This window comes from Anser anser, assembly GCF_964211835.1.
Source record: "Anser anser genome assembly, chromosome: 8".
Lineage (NCBI taxonomy): Eukaryota > Metazoa > Chordata > Aves > Anseriformes > Anatidae > Anser > Anser anser.
In genome coordinates, this window is record NC_139728.1 from 10,396,501 (window position 1) to 10,418,584 (window position 22,084).

Consider the following 22,084-nt stretch of genomic DNA (forward strand, 5'->3'; position numbering starts at 1 on the left):
CTTTTTTTCAAATCAAATACAGCTGCCAGTTTGTGTCAGACCACCTATTTCTGCTTACCTAGTGTTCCTCTGAATCAATATAGTAAATTTTTGTCTGTTTCCTGAAAGGAAATCACAACTGGTAGTTTTTAATAGCTGCTAAAAGCTTCAGAAGATGGCTCAATTACTTCTAACAGGGTAAGCATCATTGCTTTACAAGCAAAAATAATCCATCTTCAATTAGTAAACATAAAAACTAAAAGCAAGTGCATGATTCCTTTTCCTAACTGTAATAGGAGACTAAAGGCTCCTTTATTAGAAGTAGATTAGGAACTAGGCATGCAATTAGGTTGTGTTAGGCAGCTATTCATGTTTGCATGGCTGGTTCCTCTCAATCTCTCTGGGGAGAGTGAAGAATGTACTAGCCACTTTTAGTGAGAGTTGATGAATGATGCCAAAAGTTGTGATTTGGTAAAGAAAGGAAAGCTTACATCACTGTTTATGGGGAAGGCTGCAACACATGCTCAGCTGTTTAGACCTTAGAGATGTTACATAAGTGAAGTTATGAGCAAATTCTATAAGAAACTAGACTTTCAGCTTTGCTCGCAGATTTATTTAAGAGGTAACAATGAGTAGTTTAGTCAGGTAAAAAATAATTTAGAGATAAGCAAAAGATGAGTACATCTTTAGTCAGCTATAGATATTCTCTCCCACAGGTTAAAAAACAGCAATATTTATGTAGTACTGTAATATTAATCATAATATTTAGGATGTACTTCTACTCCCTTTCTGCTCATTTAAGCTGTAACCAGCCTCTATGCACTAGCTTTCTGAACTGCCACCTACTGTAGGGAAGAGATCTAGTATAAAGTTCTGTGGTCTACAAGATTACATCAGGCAAAGCATCATAAAGCTCTAGTTTACAGACAGATCTCAAGTTCCCCTATATTATCTCCTCTCTGAGGACCCCCGGTGCTGGAAACAGAAGGCAGTTGTCAGTCATGCTTTTCATCTTAGCCCACCTGGGGAACAGATGAACACTTTGACTATTACCAACTGACCTTAGTTTTCTAGAAAGTTAGAAACCTGGATTTTTCTGCCATAGGCTGCAGAACATGCATCCCTTTCTCAGGTGTGCTTGACTGTGCATTTAGACTTCAGCCCAGCAGTACCACAGCATTGCTAATATCTGTATAGCTGGGCTTGTTAACTTCAGTGAAAACCAAATTGCTAACAGCAGCAAACACACCTGTCAGTAAGTTGCATCCAAGAATTCGCAAAGCTTTACCTCATAGCCCCCAGCAAATAACACTATATACAACTGAATACAGTAACTGTAACAGAAAGCTGCTTAAGAAGCTACTGTAGTCCTTCAGGGCAAAATGTCTGCTTTTCTTTGTGCATGATAAATTTTAGCTAGTTATGGATCTCAGTGCAGAAGTTACAGTTCCAATTTGAACAGCAAGCAGGAAAGGTTAAAAAAATGCTGCAAGAATGAGTTTCCAATAGGTTTCTCAGCTTCCATCTTCCAACTGTAAGCCTTCATAGCATGAAGATTTGCTGAGTTGAGTCTCACTGTATCTGAGCGACTGCCAGTTCTGTCAGTAGCATCAGCACTCTAATAATGTACTGGCTTTGTAGAAACTGTTAAAAAAAAAAGCATATTAAAATAAACCAGTGGTCAGATTTCCACACCCTTAACTGGTTGGAGACCAAACACTAGGTGCTCCTTGGGATTACAGTTAACTTCTCTGTTATCTGCAAGGTACCTTTATTACCATTTTGACTCTGGCTATGGAGAAAACACTCCTGCCTAAATCCTGTACCAGTTGGAGCCCCCCACCTTCTGCTCCAGTCCCACAGTACCTGAAGAGATGGCCTGCTCCTGCTCTGGCTGTTTGGAGGAAGGAGTCCTAGCACTTCTTCTTTGGCTACTTCCCTTCTTTAGGAACTTAAGTTAGGCTGCCGCTTTCCTCAAGTACCCATATTTTGCTATACAGATGTCTGACTTAAACTCGGTTACAACTCTACCATAATGGGGCTATGGAGTACATAAACCCCACTTTCTAGAAAATGCTTTCTCAGGAGGTCTGAGAATCTCATGTTTACTTGCCTGCAACACAAAAAGTTGTTTTTGCCACTCTTAAACTGCTGCAGGTAAAAAAACAGGCAATGCAACACTACTGTTCAGTGCTTTGTAATTGTCCTACCAAAGGCCAAAATTGTTAAGAGATGTTTTCCAGCAAAGCTTAGTTTTTCAGAATTTCATCTTGGTACAGTCTTATTCCTTATGATGGAAAAAAGGTGCAGTGATAAGTTACAGATTTCCTGCACTGAGAGGAAGCAATACCTCCATGATGAAGGAGAAAGGGAGGGACCAAGATCTGGAAGACTTGAAAATTCAACTAACTTCTAGTAGGAAATTATACATAAAAAGCAGGCAGCTTTAATTTTTAAAAGGAAGGCATTTTTAGTCAGGTACAACTCTTTTAGTTGCCCAGTATTAGGATAACATGCTATCTAAAACCTCACCTTTATAATCCCATCACAGTGTGCCGAGGCAATTCCTGTAGAAACTTTGACCAGTTTTGTAGCTGACAAGTGAATCTTAAAGTGTCTGTGGAAGTGAGAGTAAAGGCAGTCCATGAAGACATCCACCTCTTCTTGAGTGATCTCTCCTGGAGTTTTTTGGACAGTGTCCCACAGAGCTTTTGCATCCTCTGTGTGAATGGCATATGAAATATCCAGAGGCTGGGGCAGACAGGGAACAGAGAAAACGAGTTCGATGGCAGATGAAGTTTTGTCCACTTTGTATCCAGTCCACAATGCTGCCATCCAAGTGAGAATGAGAGGGCTGATGACTAAGCGACGGAAGCAGCAGTCAAAAGTCTTCTGAAACCAACTTCCAACAAGGGATGTGTAACTCTCTGCCCCATTAGCAAGAAACAAAGGTAAACACGTGAAGTCCTCCAGCACATTCAATGAAAGATCATCTCCAGCCACACAGCAGAACCATCCTGACCATATCAGTTTCTCTTCTGTTTTTTTCTGAGAAGCAGATGATTTCAAGGAAAGCTGGATTGGGGAAAAGAAGTGTTTGAATGCTAAAGAGCAAGTTTTCCTTTTTTTTTTTTTTAGTTGAAGATGGGTTTTATTATTTCAAGTATTTGGTGGAAGATTTTTCTCAGGACTTCACGCTTAACATCCTTTTCTGTAAAGTTCACACAGTTATTCAATCTATCCATTACATCCCCAAAAGGTGTGATCTTTGGGAAAAGCACTTTTTACACCACTAGGAACACTCCTCAAATCTGAGTTTATGATGTTTCATTTGGAAAAGCGGGTTCAGGGTACATCCTGTAACTATAGCCATACTGAGGGAGCTTGGCACTTTGCTCAAGGCAAAGCACTGCAGAAGTACTAACTGGATGGGGGCTATGGCCAGGAGGCAGAATTATACCAATTTCACCCATGAAGTTCAATAACCTGTCAAAGTTCTTGCAGTAAATTGAGCTGAGTTAAAACATGAGGAGTGCTCCTTGTGTTCCTACTGTGATCTAACAAGGGAGTTGAACTCAGAACTCCAAATTTAAACACACACATTGGTGTTACGAGATGTTCCATCTGAGCTGAAAGTGGCCAGAAGGCACCTTTATTAAGTCTCAACAGACACTACAGTAATTGTTCCACATAGCTGGGACTTTTGAAGTGGATGGGGTAATTTACGGCAGCAAAAGCAGGCTGTGAGATGCAAGCAGTAGTAGTAGTCCTCAAAGCTGCTGGCGAGACCCCTTACCTGCACGAGAACTGCGGCGTGGTCCTGGTCGCTGCCCTTCAGGCCCGGCAGGCTGGAGACAGCCACCTTGATGCCCAGCTCGACCCCGACCTCCACCGCCAGCCCTTTCTGCTTCTCGGCGGCGATGAAAGCGCCGAGCTGCCGGCCGTAGTCCTTCAGGTGAGCGCTGGAGAACTTGTACAGAGGGGTCACGCTGTACAGGGTCCACTGCTTGCGCAGAAGAAACGCGATTTTCTGCGGATCCGCGTTCTCCTAGGAACAAACGAGAAACAAGGAGCGATGGCAGCGCTCCCCTCAGTCCCTTAGCAGCGCTGAGGGGGCGGCCGGGCCCCGGCCCTACCTGCGAGCCCGGCGGCAGCGCCCGGCCGCTGGGGCTGACCCCGAGCCGCCCGCTGAGCTTCCTGAGGTGCGGCCCCCGCGACAGCCGCCCGGCTCCGGAGATCCTCCCGGCCACGGAGACCCACCCGGTGCTGGGCAGCGTCCGCGCAGCCCCCTCGGCCGGCTCCATGGCCCCGGGCCGCTCCCCGCCGGGCGCCGTTTGAACGCGCGTCCCGTCTGTCCCCGCGGCGCCGAGCACCGCCCCCGCCGCCATCTTAGGGGCGGGCGGCGGGGCTGGGGCTGGGGGGGGGGTTCGCGCTCCGGCGGCTTCTCGCTGAGGAGAACCGGCGCTTGCCGCTCGTTTTTAGCAGCCTGAGGGTCCCTCTCGGCCCCTTTTTTCCGTGGGTGGCTCCGCGGCATGCCCTGTCTCCGCGTCCTGCGGCTGCTGCGCGGCGGGCTGCCCGGCCTCGGCTGGGAGCTGGCGCGGCCGGCCCGCGGCTCTGCCTCGGCGCCCGGGGCTGCAGGTGAGGAGCGGCCCCGGCCGGTTGCCGGCTGCCCCCTGCCCCTTCTGCTCCTTCTGCCCCTTCTGCCCCGCCGGTCCCGGGGCAGGGGAGCCCACGCTGAAGGGCAGGGCCTCGGTCGTCGGCAGGTGTTGCACCTGGGGCGCTTTTTATAGCGTCTGCACTTAAAACTCATTTTTACCCAACTTTTGGTATCTCACAGTGAATTGGGATTCAAAAGTACAACAAAACCAGTTTTTGTAGTTTTTTCCCCTAGCTCTTTGCATTTGCCTCTGCTTTCTCCCATAGCACGCAAGATCTATTAAGAACAGGGGGAACCAAATGCGTAACATAAGAATAATTGCAAAACAAAGCTTCTTGCCCCATGTGTTACTTCCTTAATTGTAAAGGCTGTGATGAAGGCAGCCAGGGAGAGTAGTTCAAATATATATATATATATAGGCATATATATATATATATAGTCAATAGCATCCTGTATTTTTTCTTGCAAGCTGGTAGTCTAAAACATTCTCTAAATGATGTGTTTGGTTTTATAACTAAGCCATGATGCCAGGCATGCTGGGGTCTACAGAAAGCCTTCTGTAGTTGTTGTTCAGGCCTTTCACTTGTTGCGGACAGGAGGCTGATTTATGCCAACGTGCTGGGTGTTGGTGTGGTCTAGTTTTGGCTTCCCAAGCCCCCCTTCTGCTGGGTCTTCTGGGTTTAAGTGCAGAACTGTCAGCGTGCTTCAGGGCTGCTCTGCGGCCTTTGCTTCTCTCATCCCTGAAATTTGCTGAGCAAGTTTGCAGCTAGGCTGCGCTCAGAGTTGTATGTGGAAGTATGATTGGGACATAGCACTAATTCTTTAAAATGTGTTTTGTGCAATTTCATCTCATATTTATGTACCAAGGTCTCATAGTGGTCATGATGGGATTACGTGAAGTAATTTCTTCATGTGTATGTCCAAATTGTATTTGAACTTCTGAAAAAAATCACAGCACTGCTTCACATATTGGCTGTCTGCAAAAGTTATAACATTTTATTTATTTATTTGAGACTTCAATAGCTTTGTCGCTCGGACCAACACCTGTGGAGAGTTGCGTTCTGCTCATGTGGGACAGGAGGTCACTCTGTATGGATGGATTCAGTATCAAAGGTAAATGCAAGCCAAGCTGAAAACTGAGATGCTTAATTGCCAGATCCAATGTATACTCTAGGCCAGTGTTTTTTATGCTAGAAGTTATCTTTTCATGTCCTGCCATGGTTACTTTTGAAGTATCTGACTAAAACAGTTGAGAATCATGCCAGAGCATTATTTAAAATGTTAGAGTTTGGTACAAATATTAATTGATCTTCTTTCCGCCCCTATATAATTTCCACGCAATATAATTGCTTTTATATACATTCCTTAAATTTTAGGCAAAAGATGTTTTTGTCTTTTCAGCTATAGCATGTAATGATGCATATTTAAAGTATGCGTGCTTTGCTCAAAAAAAAAATATTATGAGAAGCTAGTAAACAGAGGATGAAATGTTAATTCCAACAGTTGGCTATAAGTGATGCGATGTAATCATTACTAACGCAGTTGTACATTTTGCAAATATAGGGTAGCAAGCATACCTGCAGTATAACTCTTAAATGTTATGATCTTGGGTATGTGCTTGTAAAAAAGGAGATAGGTCCTATGGTTTTGATGAAACTAATTAGCATCAAAAGTAGCCTTTTGCATTTTACAGTGCAGTGAGGCTTAATTTCATCCAGCATCGTTCTGCAGGGATGGTCTGCATGGATTTTATGAAGAGGAGTTGAACATCTCATCTGTGAGCAGTCGTAGGTGCAGTTCCAGGAACAGAATTATGATTGTAGCAATGACATTGTTGTGCTTTTGCCTTTAAAGGCAGTCAGAGCGTGTTCAATTTGACAGCTTCGTGATGGTTTAAGTACAATGGTAGCTGTCACTATTGCAGCTGAAGAGATCAAGATTTGTGATGCTGGGTCTAGGAGCATGGATTGCTCACGTGAAACTTTTTTGAGATTAGTGTTCTTCTTGTTATTATGGTTGTAGGTTTTCTTTTTGTTTTTTTTTTTTTAAGATTTTTTTAAGTGGGGGGTATCGATGTGAACTTTAGTTTTATTGCTCATCTAAATGTGTTTATCTGGATAATGTTTCTCAGCAGGAAATCTCTAAGAATTGCATGTGTTCAGAGTCCATGGTCTATGTGGATTAACATTCAAATCAAAATACTGTCTCTCCTAGTTATTTTCACATTGTTTGTCTGTGACTGTATGAAATCTGAAACAAATTGTTCAGATTAGGTTCGGATGTGGGAAAAGTATGTGTATGTATGTTACTTTGGAAGTGCCTTGAGGTATTAGTCACAAGATATAGATGGTAGCTAGTTGCCACCTGCTTTGGCTTAAAAAGCAAAAGACGACTGGATTCTTGATGAAATTATTTTCTTTTTGTGTTTTTCACGGATCAGACAAGGCCTGTTTCTGGTTTTGAGGGATTTCCAGGGACTCACCCAGATCATCCTTCCACAGGATGAGGTAAGTGCTACCTAAGTATGAGTCTCAAGCTTTTTCTCCTCTGATAGCTTGTGTCCAGCAGATATTGAGGGCAGAATGAGGTCTTTGGTCAGACAGAGGGCTCTGACACATAAGCAGACTTCGGCGTTATGAGGCCCTTCTGTGATGCTGCATCGGAAGCACTAATGCTGTTTCTTCTGGATTGTAAGCAGTGGTCCCTGATTCAAACAGGCCGTTAACAAATGAGGCCTTGGAGCTTGGTGCTTTTGTCCAGTTCTTTGAATTTCTGAGAGATGTTGGCATCTTCTTGCAGGCACATTCCCACGTGAGGAAGCTGTTGTCCAATGCGCCAGTGGAGTCTGTTGTGCGAGTGACTGGGATTGTCTCTTCTCGGCCCCCAGGGCAGGAGAATCCGGTGAGGATGCTGGGGTCTCTCAAGCTTTTTATTCCTTGCAGAACAGAGCACTGGGTAGTGGGTTTGTGGTGGTTTATGCGCGTCATAGCTTTGCCACAGGCAGTTTTGTTCTGAGATGTGTGACAGCCTGTCCTCAGATAATGTGAGGCAGGAGTAACTGCTATGACATGGAACTTAGGAGAACGTCACAGCATGTTACAGATGCCCATGATTTAAATTCTACTCCAGCCCTTTGAAAGGATAATGAGGACCACTGAAAAACTAACTTTTTCAGCCTTTCAAATTGTGGTTGAGATAATTTAATTTTCCTGAAAATAAGTGCTGTCACTATGTGTTCCACAGTACGTGATGACCTGTTTCTCACTCAGTAAATTTTTCTGTTCTCATTGTATAGGAAACAGAGGTTCAATACTTCTAAAAATGTGCATTTCTTAGTTTTCATTGTAATCAGCTGTAGATAATCTGTCAGGATTGTGTGCAGTCTGCCATCCTGCATCACTGGCAGGCCTGGAAAGAGAACCCTGGATTTATGACTATAATTTTTATATTTATTTATTTTGCTCTGACCACGTACAGATGTCCGTAAAGGATGCTAGCTTCAAGCCATGTTTTTATTTCTTTTAATCAGTTATCATTTTGCTGGAAGTTTGTGCATTCTTTCCCCTAGTAAATAGAAAGAGTTCTGTAGGACCAAGTGAACTTCAGCGTGGCACAGTATTAAGTTGGGGAAGCTATCTGCTTTCCCTCGGGATTTAAGAAAAAGAAGACTAGTTCTGAGAACTGGTGTGAGGAACTTCTCAGAACTTCCAGTTCTGAACAAGTTGCCTTTTTTGACTTTATTGAAGGGTAATGGTGATGCTGCTAATGCACTCTAAAATTCATACTGTGTTATTTCACTGGAGCTAATGGAACTAGTATTTTGTCCAAATGCATGTGCCCTACCAGGCTCTGGGCCTGACTGTTCCTCTGTGCTCAGCACGTCATTGAAGCAGAAGGCAAAGGAAAAGCAATTTTATTTCTTGTGGAGTTGGGTACACTGCTAGGAAAGAACATGTCATTTTTGGTGAGCTGGCTTGTGTTTTTTTTCTGAACAGAAGGGAAATCTAGGAGAAATCTGTCCTTGACAGAAGTTCTCTGAATTATACTGTGTTAGAAGGCAGGGAGGATAATCATATGTTTTTTTCCTCCTGATCATCTGTGAAATACCTTTGGGCAGTTTTTTTCCCTAAGTTTTGAATCTAATTTTTTCTTGCTTTTTGCTCCAGAAAATGCCAACCGGGGACATTGAAGTGAAGGTGGAGACTGCAGAGATCCTAAACTCCTGCAAGAAGCTGCCTTTTGAAATCAAGGATTTCATCAAGGTGTCTGCATTTTACTCTGGCACCCAAGTAGTGTTTTTTCAGTAAATTGAGAATTTGCCCAGGGTGATTGCAAAACATCTGCGAGAGCTTCATCTGATTATCTCTAGCTCTGCTTTGGAGGAAGGGTGGCATTTAAAATAGGATGTGCTTATTGTTAGCTGTGAGGTTGTAATTCTAATTGGACTTAAGCAGAAAACAAGGCTTGAATTATTCCAGTGCAGAGGGTTTTAAATTATCACTTCAAGAACAGATGGTAAGGGGAAGAGTGGAATAAATTCAGGCTATTCTGGCTCTTTTGAGTGTGAAACAGAACCTGCCAATGCACTGCTATGTTTTAAGTCAAGGCTGCTTAGTCTTATCTGGACAAGGAGCTAGCTGGCCAGAGGATTTTCTTCCTCTGGAAGTACAGAGTCTTATAAAAGGTTATTTTTAGTGTAGTCTCTGTGGTGTCTGAGAGGCATCACTGTTAAGGTCTTCTCTATGCCATTGAACATGACTGATAAGTAAGAGTAGGATTTGGGAGAGCTGGGTCCTGTTCCTAGCATGTTACAGATTCTGGACAGTTCTCACCATCTGCAGTACTTCAGTTTTCCTGTCTGTAATAAGAGCATCTCACCATTTGGTAGTTCCTTTAGATCTGTGTATGACACTGCTCTTCCACTTAGAAATCCTGAGGAGGATTGCTACAGTCTGTTGCAGTGGGCTCATAATAAGGGGGGCTGAAATCCTGAGCTTTTTTGAGGCTACTCTTATGATAGAATAATAAATGTCTGTCGTTTTTTCTTTAAAAAAAAGAAAATTGTCATGCGTGGAGATGCTCTCAGTGGCTGATGTTTCTCCATGCAGGTTGTGGGTAATGGGTGGGTTGTGACAACTGAGCAGTATTCTTTCTTAGCTTCCACCTTTTTTTACCTGTGGGTTTGGGAGCAGCTTCATTGGACATGCAGTTTGATTTTTGTCTCTTATCTCCAGAAATCAGAGGCCTTACGCATGCAGTATCGCTACTTGGACCTGCGCAGCTTCCAGTTACAGTACAACTTGCGGCTGAGATCCCAGATAGTGATGAGGATGCGGGAGTATCTGTGTAACCTCCATGGTAAGAAAAGTGCTTGAACAACAGCGTGTAGCATATGGCATTTTAGAGTTCCTTTATACCCTTTCCTGTTGCTGGAGAGGTTACCAACCTACTTAAAACTCCAAACAGTTTCCACTTGGTAAGAATCTGTCTGCTTGCAGTGGGGAATTCAGGGAGATGTTGGCAGGTCTAAAGAACAAAGTATGTTGAAATATCTTAGCATGCTATAAAACAATTGTTTCAAATAAGCCATATCCAGAAATTTAAGTGAACAAAGGCTTTTTGCAAGTAGTTTCCCCCTTTTGGTCACTTAACTCAAGGCATATAAGTGGGATGGATTGAAGGTCTGTTCGGAAAACCAAAGCCTAGTTCAAAATGGATTGAGAATTAACTATTTCTCAGGCTATATGGAGTCCTCTGTCATCAGCAGTTCTGGCAGCCCTTGGGGAAGCTCAGAGTCTTTAAACTTGGCAATGCACGAGTTAGAAACAGTGAAGTCTGGAGATTTGGAGAGGCTACATTGTGTGCTAGATTACTTACTGAGCTGACTAACTTACCTTACTCCATCCTATTTTGTACCATACCAGTTCTTTTCTCTGCTGTCACCGTATTCTGTGTCTGAAGCACGTTTTTGTTCCTTAGGGTTTGTGGATGTAGAAACTCCAACGCTCTTTAAGAGAACCCCAGGGGTATGTATGCTGTTACTAACGCATTTTAGCCTACTGCAATTGCCTAGGCAGTTCATGGTTGGATTATTGTCACTTGCCACTAACCTTCATGCTGTTCCCTCGCTAGGTAACAGCTTGTGTGCCAATTTCTGATACGATGCGTTGATCCTTCTACTAGTAGAGGGAGTGAGAGGGAAGATGTGGTACCTTGTGCCTTAACCTTGAGCCTTCAATTACTATAAAAGAAAAAAGCTTCCTGTAGAGCATGTTGAATGCAAGTCCTGTCCTGGGACAGATTATCAAAACAAAAATCTTCCTCTAAGCACAGTTTCCCTAGCATTTATCTCTTAACTGGTAGGTTACTGCACTGGCAGTACTCGAGCCATTTTAACTTGTGAGTTCATATTCCTTTCTTTCATTTCCAAATTAATCCCAGGCAAGGGAGCTATAGACCAGGAATTGTTGATGCAGCTAGCATAACGGAGTTCTTGCATGTAGACCCCTGTCACGGATTGTGGATTGTTAGACATTAGTCTTGCCAAGCAAGAGGTGTAGAAACCTCCTTCTGGGTATTTCAGAACAAGTTGATTAACAGATTTTTTAATACAGAAACAGCTGTTTCCTCACAAGTAGGATTTTATAATGGGGTAAAGGAGGTCCTTTCCTCTTGCATTTCTAGGCTGTGATGGTAGCCTAGAATTTCTAGATTTACTTCTGCAAACGAGCTGAGGCTGTGTAATTGCCCAGCAGGGAATCCAGACCGTCAACAATGATACCATACACCCAGTTTCTCCATTAGGTATTTACGTGAGACTTAAAGTCCTGTATGTGTCCAACCTAATGGCTGCAAAAAGATCTGAGATGTTGATACCAGATTTGAATCAGCAGCTGGGCAGAGCTCAGTGATAGATGTTTCCCTGTGGTGGGAGCTAAAGATGGCAAAGGAAGCTGTTTTGGAAAGTACTGAAGACTTAACTACCTTTGAAGGATTTGTAATCAGGCTCTGTAAAGACCTCAGTTTGCTGCAGTTCTTAGGAAATTCTGAAAAAAATGCATTTCATTATCAGTTTATTTGATGTATTGCTCTTTAATTGCTTGAAAGGTCAGTGTTTCTTCAGTATTTCTGTCTTGACTTGCCTAGGTGATGGAAGGAGGTCTGTAGAGTGTGGAATATTTGACTCAGATTAGGATACACATACTCTGATGTTTTTTTAATTATTGTTTGTATGGTAACCTCTTTGTACTTTAAGAGGGGTGCTCAGACATTCCGCTCAATTTTTAATTTTAAGTTTCTCTGAATGATAGCTTTATGCCCTCCTTCTGACAGAGGACAGTAATCATTTTCTGAGTCTTGGTGCCATTTCTGTGCTGCGCAGCAGCCTTCCTTCACGCATCAGGTATTTCTTTCTCTCAGAGCTGAGCAAATTGCAGCGGTATTTGTTTCTAGGCCTGGAGTGTGACGCCAGCCAAGACTAACGCCCATATCTCATGTGAGGCAATGGCGAGCAGGAAGTGTCAGGGAAGCAGAAGCGGACCCAGATTTCAAGAGATGATTAAAGTTTTGCTAGATGTTGCAACAGGTCTCTGCCTGCTCGCTTCCAAACGCTATTTATAGCCTGTTGATACGACTGTTTGGGTCACTCGAGGAAGCACTGCACTGACCTGTCTTCCACTTAGCTCTGCTGCCAGAGGCAGGCCGGTGGGAGCAAAGTGTTGATACCTCTGACCTTACTAGCTCCCTCATGCTCAGAGAAAGGAACATCCCCACCTTGAATGCACATTTGAAGATGAAATAATGATATTGCACGTAGGTTCGGATGGGGTTTGTGCAGAGTGGTTATGAGGACCGTGGTACAGACCTGTTGAGGCTGCAGCCAGCCCATGTTGCAGTAGATGAGCAGGCTGGAGGCTTGCACAGGCTATATAGTCTGTTAAAGTGGCGAGCTGTTCTATATTTGCTCTCAATAGCTGCTAGTCATTCCACAGCCATCCTCCAGCTACCTCTGTAAGAGTGTAGTCTGCCTTAGTGTGTGTCACCGTGTGCATCATCTCTGGAGTTGCTTCTTAGTTCTTCAGAACATTGTCACACAGCTGGACTGTGCAAAGGCGTGGAGTCTGTCCTGGTGAAAAAAAAGATTTTTGGCCAGTAAACGTAAGTGGTAGATGGATGTAAAGCCTATGTGGGCGTGCAGGTCTGTATGAAGCAGCAGTGTATTTCCCCTTTACTTTCCTCAGTGATGCCCCAATTCTCTGGCACAACCTTGGTGTAAGTGGCCGAGCAGCCAAGATGGATTTATAAGGCAGAAGCAATAGACCAGGTGACAGAAATAAAACTTCTCCTTCTCAGGATGTGGAGAAAGGACTCCTCCCTGCCAACCCAACTGCAGCCACATCAACTGCTGGTTTCAGCAAAAGGATCCTAGCCCAGGCTCCTGGCTAGCTTGCCTACAATTTTGAAGGTAGAGGTCCAGAACTAAAACACCAGCCTCTGAATCTTAGTGTTTAGCTTGGCTGCCTGTGGAAACAAGGCAGCAATTCCATTGCCCTTCTCCAAAACTTTTAAATCCCTTTGTAATTTTCCTCAGGGGCAAAGGTTTTGAAAACAAGTTCTTGGAGTGAACTACCCCCATAGTAGAGGGAAAGGCTACAGAGTGACCTCGTGCTGTCAAACAAAAAAGAATCTGTGGGAGGAAGGATGTAGAATGCTCCACTTGATGCGTTTTATTGGATGGGCTGATTGTAGGGAATGGAAATCTCTATTCAGGTACTCAGGTGAAAAAGTTGAGGTGACCTTTTCTTTCAGATCCATCTGTTATCCTTGATGAACTTTATGCTTTTGCCATTCCTTGTCCACTTGTGACATTCTGAGCCAAGTAAAGCCAGGATGAGAGAGAGATGAATCTGAAAAAGAAAGGGGGAAAAATGGCCTAAAACCCAATGACTCTTGGAAGGCAGTAGATCTGTGTGCTGGTTGTATTCAGGTCGCTTTTCTTTCAGTTGGGAATTGAGGTCACTTGCTGAACTGTGTGAACTTTTCTTTCTCATGCCAGGGGGCAAAAGAATTCCTTGTGCCCTCACGGGAAGCGGGCAAGTTTTACTCTCTGCCTCAGAGTCCTCAGCAATTCAAGCAGCTCCTCATGGTTGGAGGCATGGACAGGTAAGAGTTACCTGAACTCCCGTTCTCTGCGTGTCCTGTCCAGGGTTTGTTTCTTTTGCAGTGTGAGGTTTTAGAGACTTCCCCAAGAACTTCCTGCCAATGGCTTTGTTTCAAAGCAGGATCCTTAAGTACTTAGAATTATCCTAGGCCAGGCTCGTTAGCAGTAATGCTGCCTAGTAAGCAGAAGTTTATCCCTGTTTGATGGTTGAAATCTTCACTGTTTTAAAATGGAAACCTGATCTTAAGCACAGACGTAGGAATAAGCTTTGCAGAGACAGTCTGCCTGAAGGGCAGAAGATCTAGTATATGATAAAAAGTCTCATGCAGTGTATCCTTGAGAACTGACTGAGATGAGGCTGGTCAACTGAACGTGACTGAGGCAAGGTAAGCACATCCTCCAGATGCATAGGTACAAAGCTTTTAATTGGGCTTGTTCCTCCAAATAGAACTAAAGGAGAGGGAGATATTCCTGCAGTGGACTTCAGACCAGGTCTTGACTGCGAATGAATTTTTTATGGCCCTCAGTAAGGTCCATGTTTGGAGTGGAAGGTGGGAAAAGGCGTTGCACGTGCCCTGTCAGGCCACAGCTCACCTGGTAGCCTCCTCGTGCCTCTGGAGGGTATGGCTGGAGAAGGACACAGCTGCTGATACGACTGCTTCCACTCAAAATGTCACACTCTTGAAGGGATGGCAACAACCAGGGCTATAATAATCCACTACATACAGGGCAGAGCGTTCTTTTTGCTGATCAGTTCCATAGTCACAATTTAATGTAGGGTACTTTAAATTGGAGTCTAAATGTAAGTACTATTGCAGGTACTTTCAGGTTGCTCGCTGCTACCGAGATGAAGGCTCACGGCCTGACAGGCAGCCTGAATTCACTCAGGTAACCACCTTGCACTACCTTTCACCCTCTGCCTCACACAAACAAACCTCGTAGCTGTTTTACCTTCCGAAGGCCTGGCGTCTGCTGGTCCTTGTGCTGCTTGGGGGTTAGAATGTTGTTTGTTGCGTGTTTCACAGCCACAGCCTCTTGCAGTTGGTTTGGGACGTGCACAGGTTGGTTATGGTCCTCAGCTGACTGTACAGTCCCAAGTCCAAGTGCCAGTCAGTAGATGTGGGATTGTGTTGCAGCAATGATTGTACTTGATGATGCATCTCTGCTGCTGTCCTGCAGAGCTGGGCATCCTGTTCATCAGCCTTGAGAGCCCAGGCAGAGTTAGCTCGGTCCATTCAAGGCTTCTCTCCCTGTCCTTGTCATCATTACCTCATTTAGTACTCTGAGGAGGTTGTTGCCTGAGTCAGCAGGCTGTAGGGAGATTGTAAACATACCCTCAGTCTAATGCAGTCATGCTATGATTTAATTTAATATTTTGTTTCCTTTTATGCTGGCTTAAGAGCTTCTGCAAGTAGCAGTGCAAAGGCAAAAACTGTAGCTAATGTGGGATCTCTCTTATTTTCTATTTTAAGATAGATATAGAGATGTCATTTGTGGATCAGGCTGGGATCCAGGGGCTGATAGAGGGCCTCCTGCAATATTCCTGGCCTCAGGAAAGAGGCGCCATTACAACTCCTTTCCCTTCCATGACCTATGAGGAGGCACTGGCTGACTATGGGACTGATAAACCAGACACCCGTTTTGGGATGAAGGTGAGCCTTGTCTGTTGGAAACGTGTGGTTTTTCTTTTTCTTCCTGTTAGTGTTTTAGGAATAATCTTTGATTAAATCACGTGTACGTGGTTAACTGGAGTTCTAAAGTATGTAATATACCCAAGGTGCCTTTCCCATCATCACTGCTTTGCACAGGTAATGATCCCTTAGAGAAGAAAAGGGTTGGCTTGTTTGTGGGAAAATGTATATTTTTAGACCACTATTCTGAAGATAATGTCTCCAGGGTTTTTCTGGCTGCCTTTCATATTTGTCTCTGTAGTCGTCTGTCTTCTAATGGTTATTCACGTTGGGCCCCATTCATTTCTTTCTGTGAACCTTTTGATTTCTCTTAGTAAGGAAGCTGTGTCCCAGGGGATGGTTTCTGAAGGCAGTAAGACCCAGGAGCAGGATTCTTGCTTCGTGTTCTTTTCACGTTCTTCCCACCACTGCTTTTTCCTGTGTTCTCTCCTTGCTCAGATAGTGGATATCAGCGATATTTTACGAAGATCGGACATTCAGTTTGTGCAGAATGCGCTCAGTTACCCGCATGGCACTGTCAAAGCTATTTGTATCCCTCAGGGAGTGGTAAGTGATGCTTTTACATAATGCGTATGTTTATGAAATAAAATACCAATTTGAATTCCTTTGTTGGTATGGAAATGTTCCCTGCTGTGACTGGGGGAGTGGTGTCCTTCAGGGAACTTGGGATTGGTTGTGAGTGACGTCAGGTTGGGCTGAGGGTTGTTAGAAGCAGGGGAATGGAGGTGATGAGGCGATGGGAAAAATGTGATTTTGTAGTATATTGTCCTCATGAAGGCTGGGAGGAGAACAGAGCTGCAAGGCTGCGAGGTCCCTTAAGGATAGGGAAGCCTCCTGGGGTTTTGGCTTGCTTATGTCAAGGATAACATCTGAATAATAAATTGTGCCCTGCGAGGAGAGGTTGAAATAGAGCCAGGTATGGCACAGCTCTGTTCTGGGCTAATGAGAGAAAAGTCTGTCCTGTTTGCTTCTGTTGCATTTGTGGGCACTACTCACATCTTATAATGAGACTGTCACCAACCAAATCCAAGGCTGACAGTAGATTGAGAGCCATGTTTGACATATCTTGGCAGGGAAGCAGATTTAATTCCGGCTGTGAGCGTCTTTGCAGCATAAGCAGGAAGGGGAAAAGGTGTCCACTAGACACCTAGTTTTATTTGGGGAATAGGACTTCCTTTTGGGATTCCTTTAATTTTGGCTGAAAGCACAAGTTCCTGGCTTCCCACGAGAGGGCACTAAAGGTGTGCATTTGCAAAACAAGTGGAATCTGGAGCCTCTCTACCTTAAAGTAGTTTAAAAAAAAATCAGTAACTTGATGGAAGTTTTCATATCCTCTGCATATAAGGATTAGCCTACGTGGAGTTTTGCCTTCACCATCAGCAGTGTGATGTTGTAACCTTGTTCCTGCTCTGTAACCCACATGCTGGAGGCAGTTAGTTGGCATGATCCAACACTACTGACTAGCTACATCTGGTCTGTAAGCAGGGAGTACAACTGCTGCCTAGAGGGACCACTTTCTTGGAGAAGACACACTCAGCTGCAGTCTGATGCTGCAGGCCCTCTTATTCCACAGCCATCATGCAAATCTTGTGCGAGAAAGAAAAGAACTCGAGAGCTTTGGAAACAGCTCAGACAATAGATTTGAATCCTGTCTTGGCTTTCCATAGATTTTGCTGCTGTTTGATGCGTCTTTTCTTGCTCTTTCCCCAGAGATACCTTAAAAATAGAGATCTGGAGTCATTAAAGGAGTCTGCAAAATCCCAGTTCAACCAGGTGAGACAGAAACACTGCTGAAGCATTGGCAGCAGTGAATGGTGAGCTGTGTATAAAAGCACGTGCAGGTAGAGGAAGGCAGAAGAGCTGTTTTTAATAAGGCTATTTGCTGAGAGACAGTGCTGGAACACGTCATGGTTCCAGAGAAGAGACAGCAGCACTGAACTGAACATATTCTTTTACTGATCTTGCATTAGGAGGTCATGGATGTTATCTGCAGGCCTGATGGAAGCTTGAAGTCTCTGCTTACAAAGCTTCTTGGCAAGGAGCAGCAGTCAGAGCTCATCCGAGCGCTGAACGTGCAGGTGGATGATGTGGTACTGCTGGCAGCCGGAGAACACAAGCGAGTGGTAGGAAGCGTTTCTGGGTGTCTGTGTGAGTTGAATGTCACTGATGGCTTTGAGGTTACCTGTCCTTAGTTTAATTCCTCTGATCATTACAATAGGTCATCATCTAATTCCATGTTTCTCTGGATCTGAAGACGTAGCAATAACAAATAATGCATGAAATGTACCTATTGCTTTTATTTCCACCAGTCAGCTTCTGGTGAAATGAAGGCTGGAATGTAAAACAGGAACAAATTGGTGCCTCATTTTCTCTCCCGTCAACTTAATTTTTTTTAAAGCACTAAACAGATTGGAAAACAAGGTCAGCTAGGTAACTGTCTCCCGTAATGAGGTGACAGGAGCGAAGCACGGCTGCTTGTTAGCAGAGGGGAGAGGAGATTCTGTCTCAAGGCTTCTCTATATTCCTGCCAGTAGATGTTGCCTTCCAAGCACTGCATGTGTCATACTTTGCATGACTGCCAAAGCCGTGTAACTTCTTTCTGTGCCTTCATTTCTCTGCCTGTTAAGTGAGATCTTACTTGTGCTTCCCCAGTTAATCCACATGTGTAGAGCTTGAGGTGTCAGTCTGAGAGAGCTCTGTGAGGATGGAACACGTGGAAAAAAATGGACTTTACAGCTCCTTACTTGTTTTTTTTTAGGTCAAAGCCTGCCTCAGCAGGAAGGTGATGTCTTTTAGGAGACAAGGCAAAAATGTTTTTTAAGGCAGCACCACAGTACAACTTATGCTGTCTGTGATGCTGCAGTTATGAAAAGCTCATGTATGATGTACGGCTGATGTATGAGCAACTTCCTTGGCGGTAAATTGCCCCTTCTCATTAGCTCCTTTCTTTTTTTGCAGTGCTCTGCATTAGGAAGCCTACGGTTGGAGAGTGCTGACCTCCTGGAGGCGGCCGGAATGACACTCCGTGATCCTACAGCTTTTCACTTCCTGTGGGTGGTAGATTTCCCACTTTTCCTCCCCAAGGAAGAGAATCCTGCTGAACTGGAATCTGCTCATCACCCCTTCACTGCCCCTCATCCTGTAGATACCAACCTCCTCTATTCTGACCCCACAAAGGTAACTGCCGTGTTGGCCCTTTTACAGCTGCGTTTTGTGGAAAACTAGGCAAGTAGCAATCCTTTTACTATAAAAAGGGATATTTTGTGGAGTTAACTTCATACTGTGCTTAATCTGTTTGGAAAAGATTGCTTCCAGATTATTCTGAATAGCAAATATCTAGGTACCACTCTGACAAAAAGGGCATATTAGAAACGGTTGCTTCAGGTGAGGAATCTTGAATTCTGACCCATCCCATATTGCTTCAGGTTTTGACTAACTTTACAAAAGGACTTGTACTGGACCAGTTTCTGTTAAGCTACACGCCACCCTGAGGTAGCATGCACCTCTGTCAGCCGCAGTCTGTGCTTCTGATAGGACTGGTCCTTGAACTGTGACCTTCTTGTGCTTGGGCTTGGAGTTAGGCAGTGAGAAAGCCACAAAAGAAGCTGTAGGAGATGTGTCCATGTGATATCTTTCATATTTGTGCCTTGTTGAGTAATGCAGAGCAGGAGTTCTGCTGGGGCTGGAACTAGGAGAGGAGTGCTAGGGAGATGCACAGTCTGCCTTGCTCTGCATGTGCTAGTAGGACTTTGTCCAGAGCCAAAGGAAATGAATGGGAATTTTCTCTTGGGCTTTTGTTGCAATCTGTGTACCTGTTATTCCAAAGCTAGGAATCTGTCACCCCCGGAGGAATTCAGTAGAAATCTTTCTCCTCTTTAGTGTTTTGAAACTCTTATTATGTGTCTGTGAATGTATGAGGCTCCACTGAGAAAGCAGTGTTGTGGTATGTCATGTCTTCATTCACAGCATCTTTGTTGTGTCTGTGCTGGTTGGCATTAAGTGCAGTTCTGTCCCAGCTTTGCTAAGGTGCTTGTTCATTTCTTTTCCCAGGTCCGTAGCCAGCACTATGACCTTGTGCTGAATGGCAATGAAATTGGAGGCGGCTCCATCAGAATTCATAATGCAGAACAGCAACGTTTTGTGCTGGAGAAAGTGCTGAAGGTAATGCCTGTAGATGTCTCCAACATCCTCTCGAAGTTTTAAATGAGTACTTCATTTAAATATGTTTCAGATTCTAAGGAAACATAACTCCTAGCCCTGAGAGATGGAGGACTCCATTGTTCTTTCATCGAATGTTGCTAGCGGGAAGTGTTGTCTGTTCAGTGGTATTTCTTACGTAACTTTGCAGGAGGACTCAGAGGTGCTTTCCCATCTGCTTGAGGCTCTGGAGTCTGGAGCTCCTCCCCATGGAGGAATTGCTTTAGGTAAGTGCTCTGTAGTCCTCCAGAATGCAGGTGTCTTGTGACTTTCTTCTGGCGTATTAGATTCTCATGAACAAACCTGAGAACAAGTTTGTTAGCCAAAGCCTTTCCTCCTCCTGACAGAGATGGCTGTTTTGGTGGTGCCAAGTACAAACATCAACATGGTAACACTTTGTGGGCTTCTACAGTGTTTCTGTCTCTATAGCTGCTTTATGGAAGAAACAGAGCACTCATCACCAATGCAGAATGTTTCGGTGTTCCTCTCCAGTATCATACGTGTTTTAGTTCTTATGCAAGGACCAAATCATGTGTTGGTATCTCTAAGGACATTTTTTATCTGCTGCTCTACAAACAGCGTGCTCATTAGCATTAGGTCATCTCTGTTCTCCTTCCTGTGCAGCCAGAGCAGGTTCTCTGTACTGCATGCCCAGAGGGCTGGGGCAGCACGGTACTGCTTCATGCCCTGGGTCACTGCCACAACCTCAGCCTTTGCGTCAGTCTCACTTGCCATCTTCTTTCTCTGTTACGTTCACCAGTTCAGAGAGCTAGACTGGCTGTAAGCAAATGCTGCCAAGTTAGCTCCCTGATCTGGCTCAGCGTGGATCTGATGGACACCTGTGCCACGACAGGAAGCAGATAAAACTCTGGAGTCAGAGGGAGTATGAGGAGTTGGCTGCACTGACCTAGGTGTTGTGGAATGGCATCTTCAGAAGTCGTTTGAGTGGAGTATACAGCGTTACAGGAATGTCAGATTGTTTTCTTAGAATCTTTCAGGTTTTTGTTTTAAAAATAAGCAATGAAAGAGTAGCACCCAGAGGCTCTTGTTCTTTCTCAAGTCCTCCTAGTTTAGTTCTTCAGAACTGATTGACCAAGAGCTTTGTCAGATCAATTAAACAGAGCGCTGATGGTGTTCCTGACACTTGGTGGTCCTGGCATTGTTATGCGCTCTCTGCAAAGGCACTGCCTCTGTCTTGCAGTACGTGGTGTATCACAGGCTTTTTTTTTTGTAATGTTGAAAAGCTTTGTTTTGCTTGGCACTTCTGCTGTCTAGGCAAGTCTGTTTCTCTGCTTACTGGTTGAGATTATTTTTTCATGTATTTGCTTCAGTTTTATTCTTAAAGCCCCAGTCATGTTATCTACTCTATTTTTCCAATTTTCTGAATTGGAGAAATTAATACAGCATCGTAATTCAAGTGGTTCATCAGTTTGTTTTCTGCTTCTAGGACTTGACAGGCTGATCTCTCTCATCGTTGGTGCTCCCAGTATCCGAGATGTCATCGCTTTTCCTAAATCATTCAGGGGACGGGACCTGATGGGCAACGCTCCAGACTATGTCACTCCAGAAGAGTTAGAGCCATATCACATCCAGGTTTCCTGGCCTGTTGCAGAAACAGAGGCAAAGAAAAACTGATTTATAGCCAGTGATGTGAGCTGAGCTGTTTAAGTAGAGATGGTTCCAACTTCTAATACTAGAAGGCAGCTCAGAAAACATCAGCTGTTATGGGAGGGTCAGGGGAATACAACCCCGCTGTGCCATGGCAGTTTCAGAATTGAATGGGGAATAGACATGAGAGTTTTCCTGATAGGAATTCACCCTTGGGTTGGTAAGGGGAAGGAGAAGAAGGAAAGTGAAATTAAAAAAAACATCATTTCAGCGTAGGATGTTGAGACTGTTGCCTTTGGGGTGTTTTATTGAAGGTGGGATTTCTTTTTCCACTCCCCAATTTTTACGTGTAAACTATTTTTCCTCACATCTGGAAGAGATAGTGTACCAGCATCTCCGGAAGATGTTCTTGTATTCCTGATAATCACTGAATCCCTGTTAGCTGAGAACTGTTATGACAGGGTAGTGCTGTGCTGGACAAAGCTCTGGTACTTAATAACAAGACTTCAGTGCAGCCAGCAATTTGTCTCTTGCTGGAGGATACAAGATCACCCAGAACTTGCCATAGGGAGTTCGTATTTGGCAGTGTTTCCTATTCAAAGATGGGGAGAGGAGCGTGCGTAACATTTGCAACAGTTGTCCTCATAACGCTCATCGAACAGGAGTTGATCTGTCTTTGGGGCCTGTGGTCCTGCCGCTTTCAGAACTCTAGTTCTGAAGTTTGTATCATTTCTAAATAAAGTTTGTCTGGCAATGGGATTTTGACTAAGCTTGGCTTTGGGCTTTTGCTAC

General features: G+C 44.2%; 2 protein-coding genes across 2 annotated transcripts; one reads left to right on the forward strand and one right to left on the reverse strand.

Annotated features, from left to right (window-relative positions):
* Positions 1–570: 570 nt before the first annotated feature.
* CENPL (centromere protein L) lies at positions 571–4,489 on the reverse strand. Its single transcript, XM_083845768.1, has 4 exons — positions 4,116–4,489; positions 3,776–4,027; positions 2,512–3,054; positions 571–1,623 (listed from the first exon to the last, which is right to left on the reverse strand). The coding sequence occupies exons 1-4, from the start codon at positions 4,365–4,367 to the stop codon at positions 1,552–1,554; spliced, it is 1,119 nt and encodes a 372-aa protein (XP_083701894.1). The 5' UTR covers positions 4,368–4,489; the 3' UTR covers positions 571–1,551.
* Positions 4,369–22,051, forward strand: DARS2 (aspartyl-tRNA synthetase 2, mitochondrial). Its single transcript, XM_083845761.1, has 17 exons — positions 4,369–4,617; positions 5,650–5,749; positions 7,077–7,143; positions 7,436–7,537; positions 8,803–8,898; positions 9,871–9,994; positions 10,616–10,662; positions 13,692–13,798; positions 14,615–14,684; positions 15,269–15,448; positions 15,926–16,033; positions 17,198–17,260; positions 17,458–17,610; positions 18,446–18,664; positions 19,538–19,648; positions 19,836–19,911; positions 21,132–22,051. Exons 1-17 carry the CDS (start codon positions 4,512–4,514, stop codon positions 21,317–21,319), a joined length of 1,917 nt encoding a protein of 638 aa, XP_083701887.1. The 5' UTR covers positions 4,369–4,511; the 3' UTR covers positions 21,320–22,051.
* The last annotated feature ends 33 nt before the right edge of the window (positions 22,052–22,084 follow it).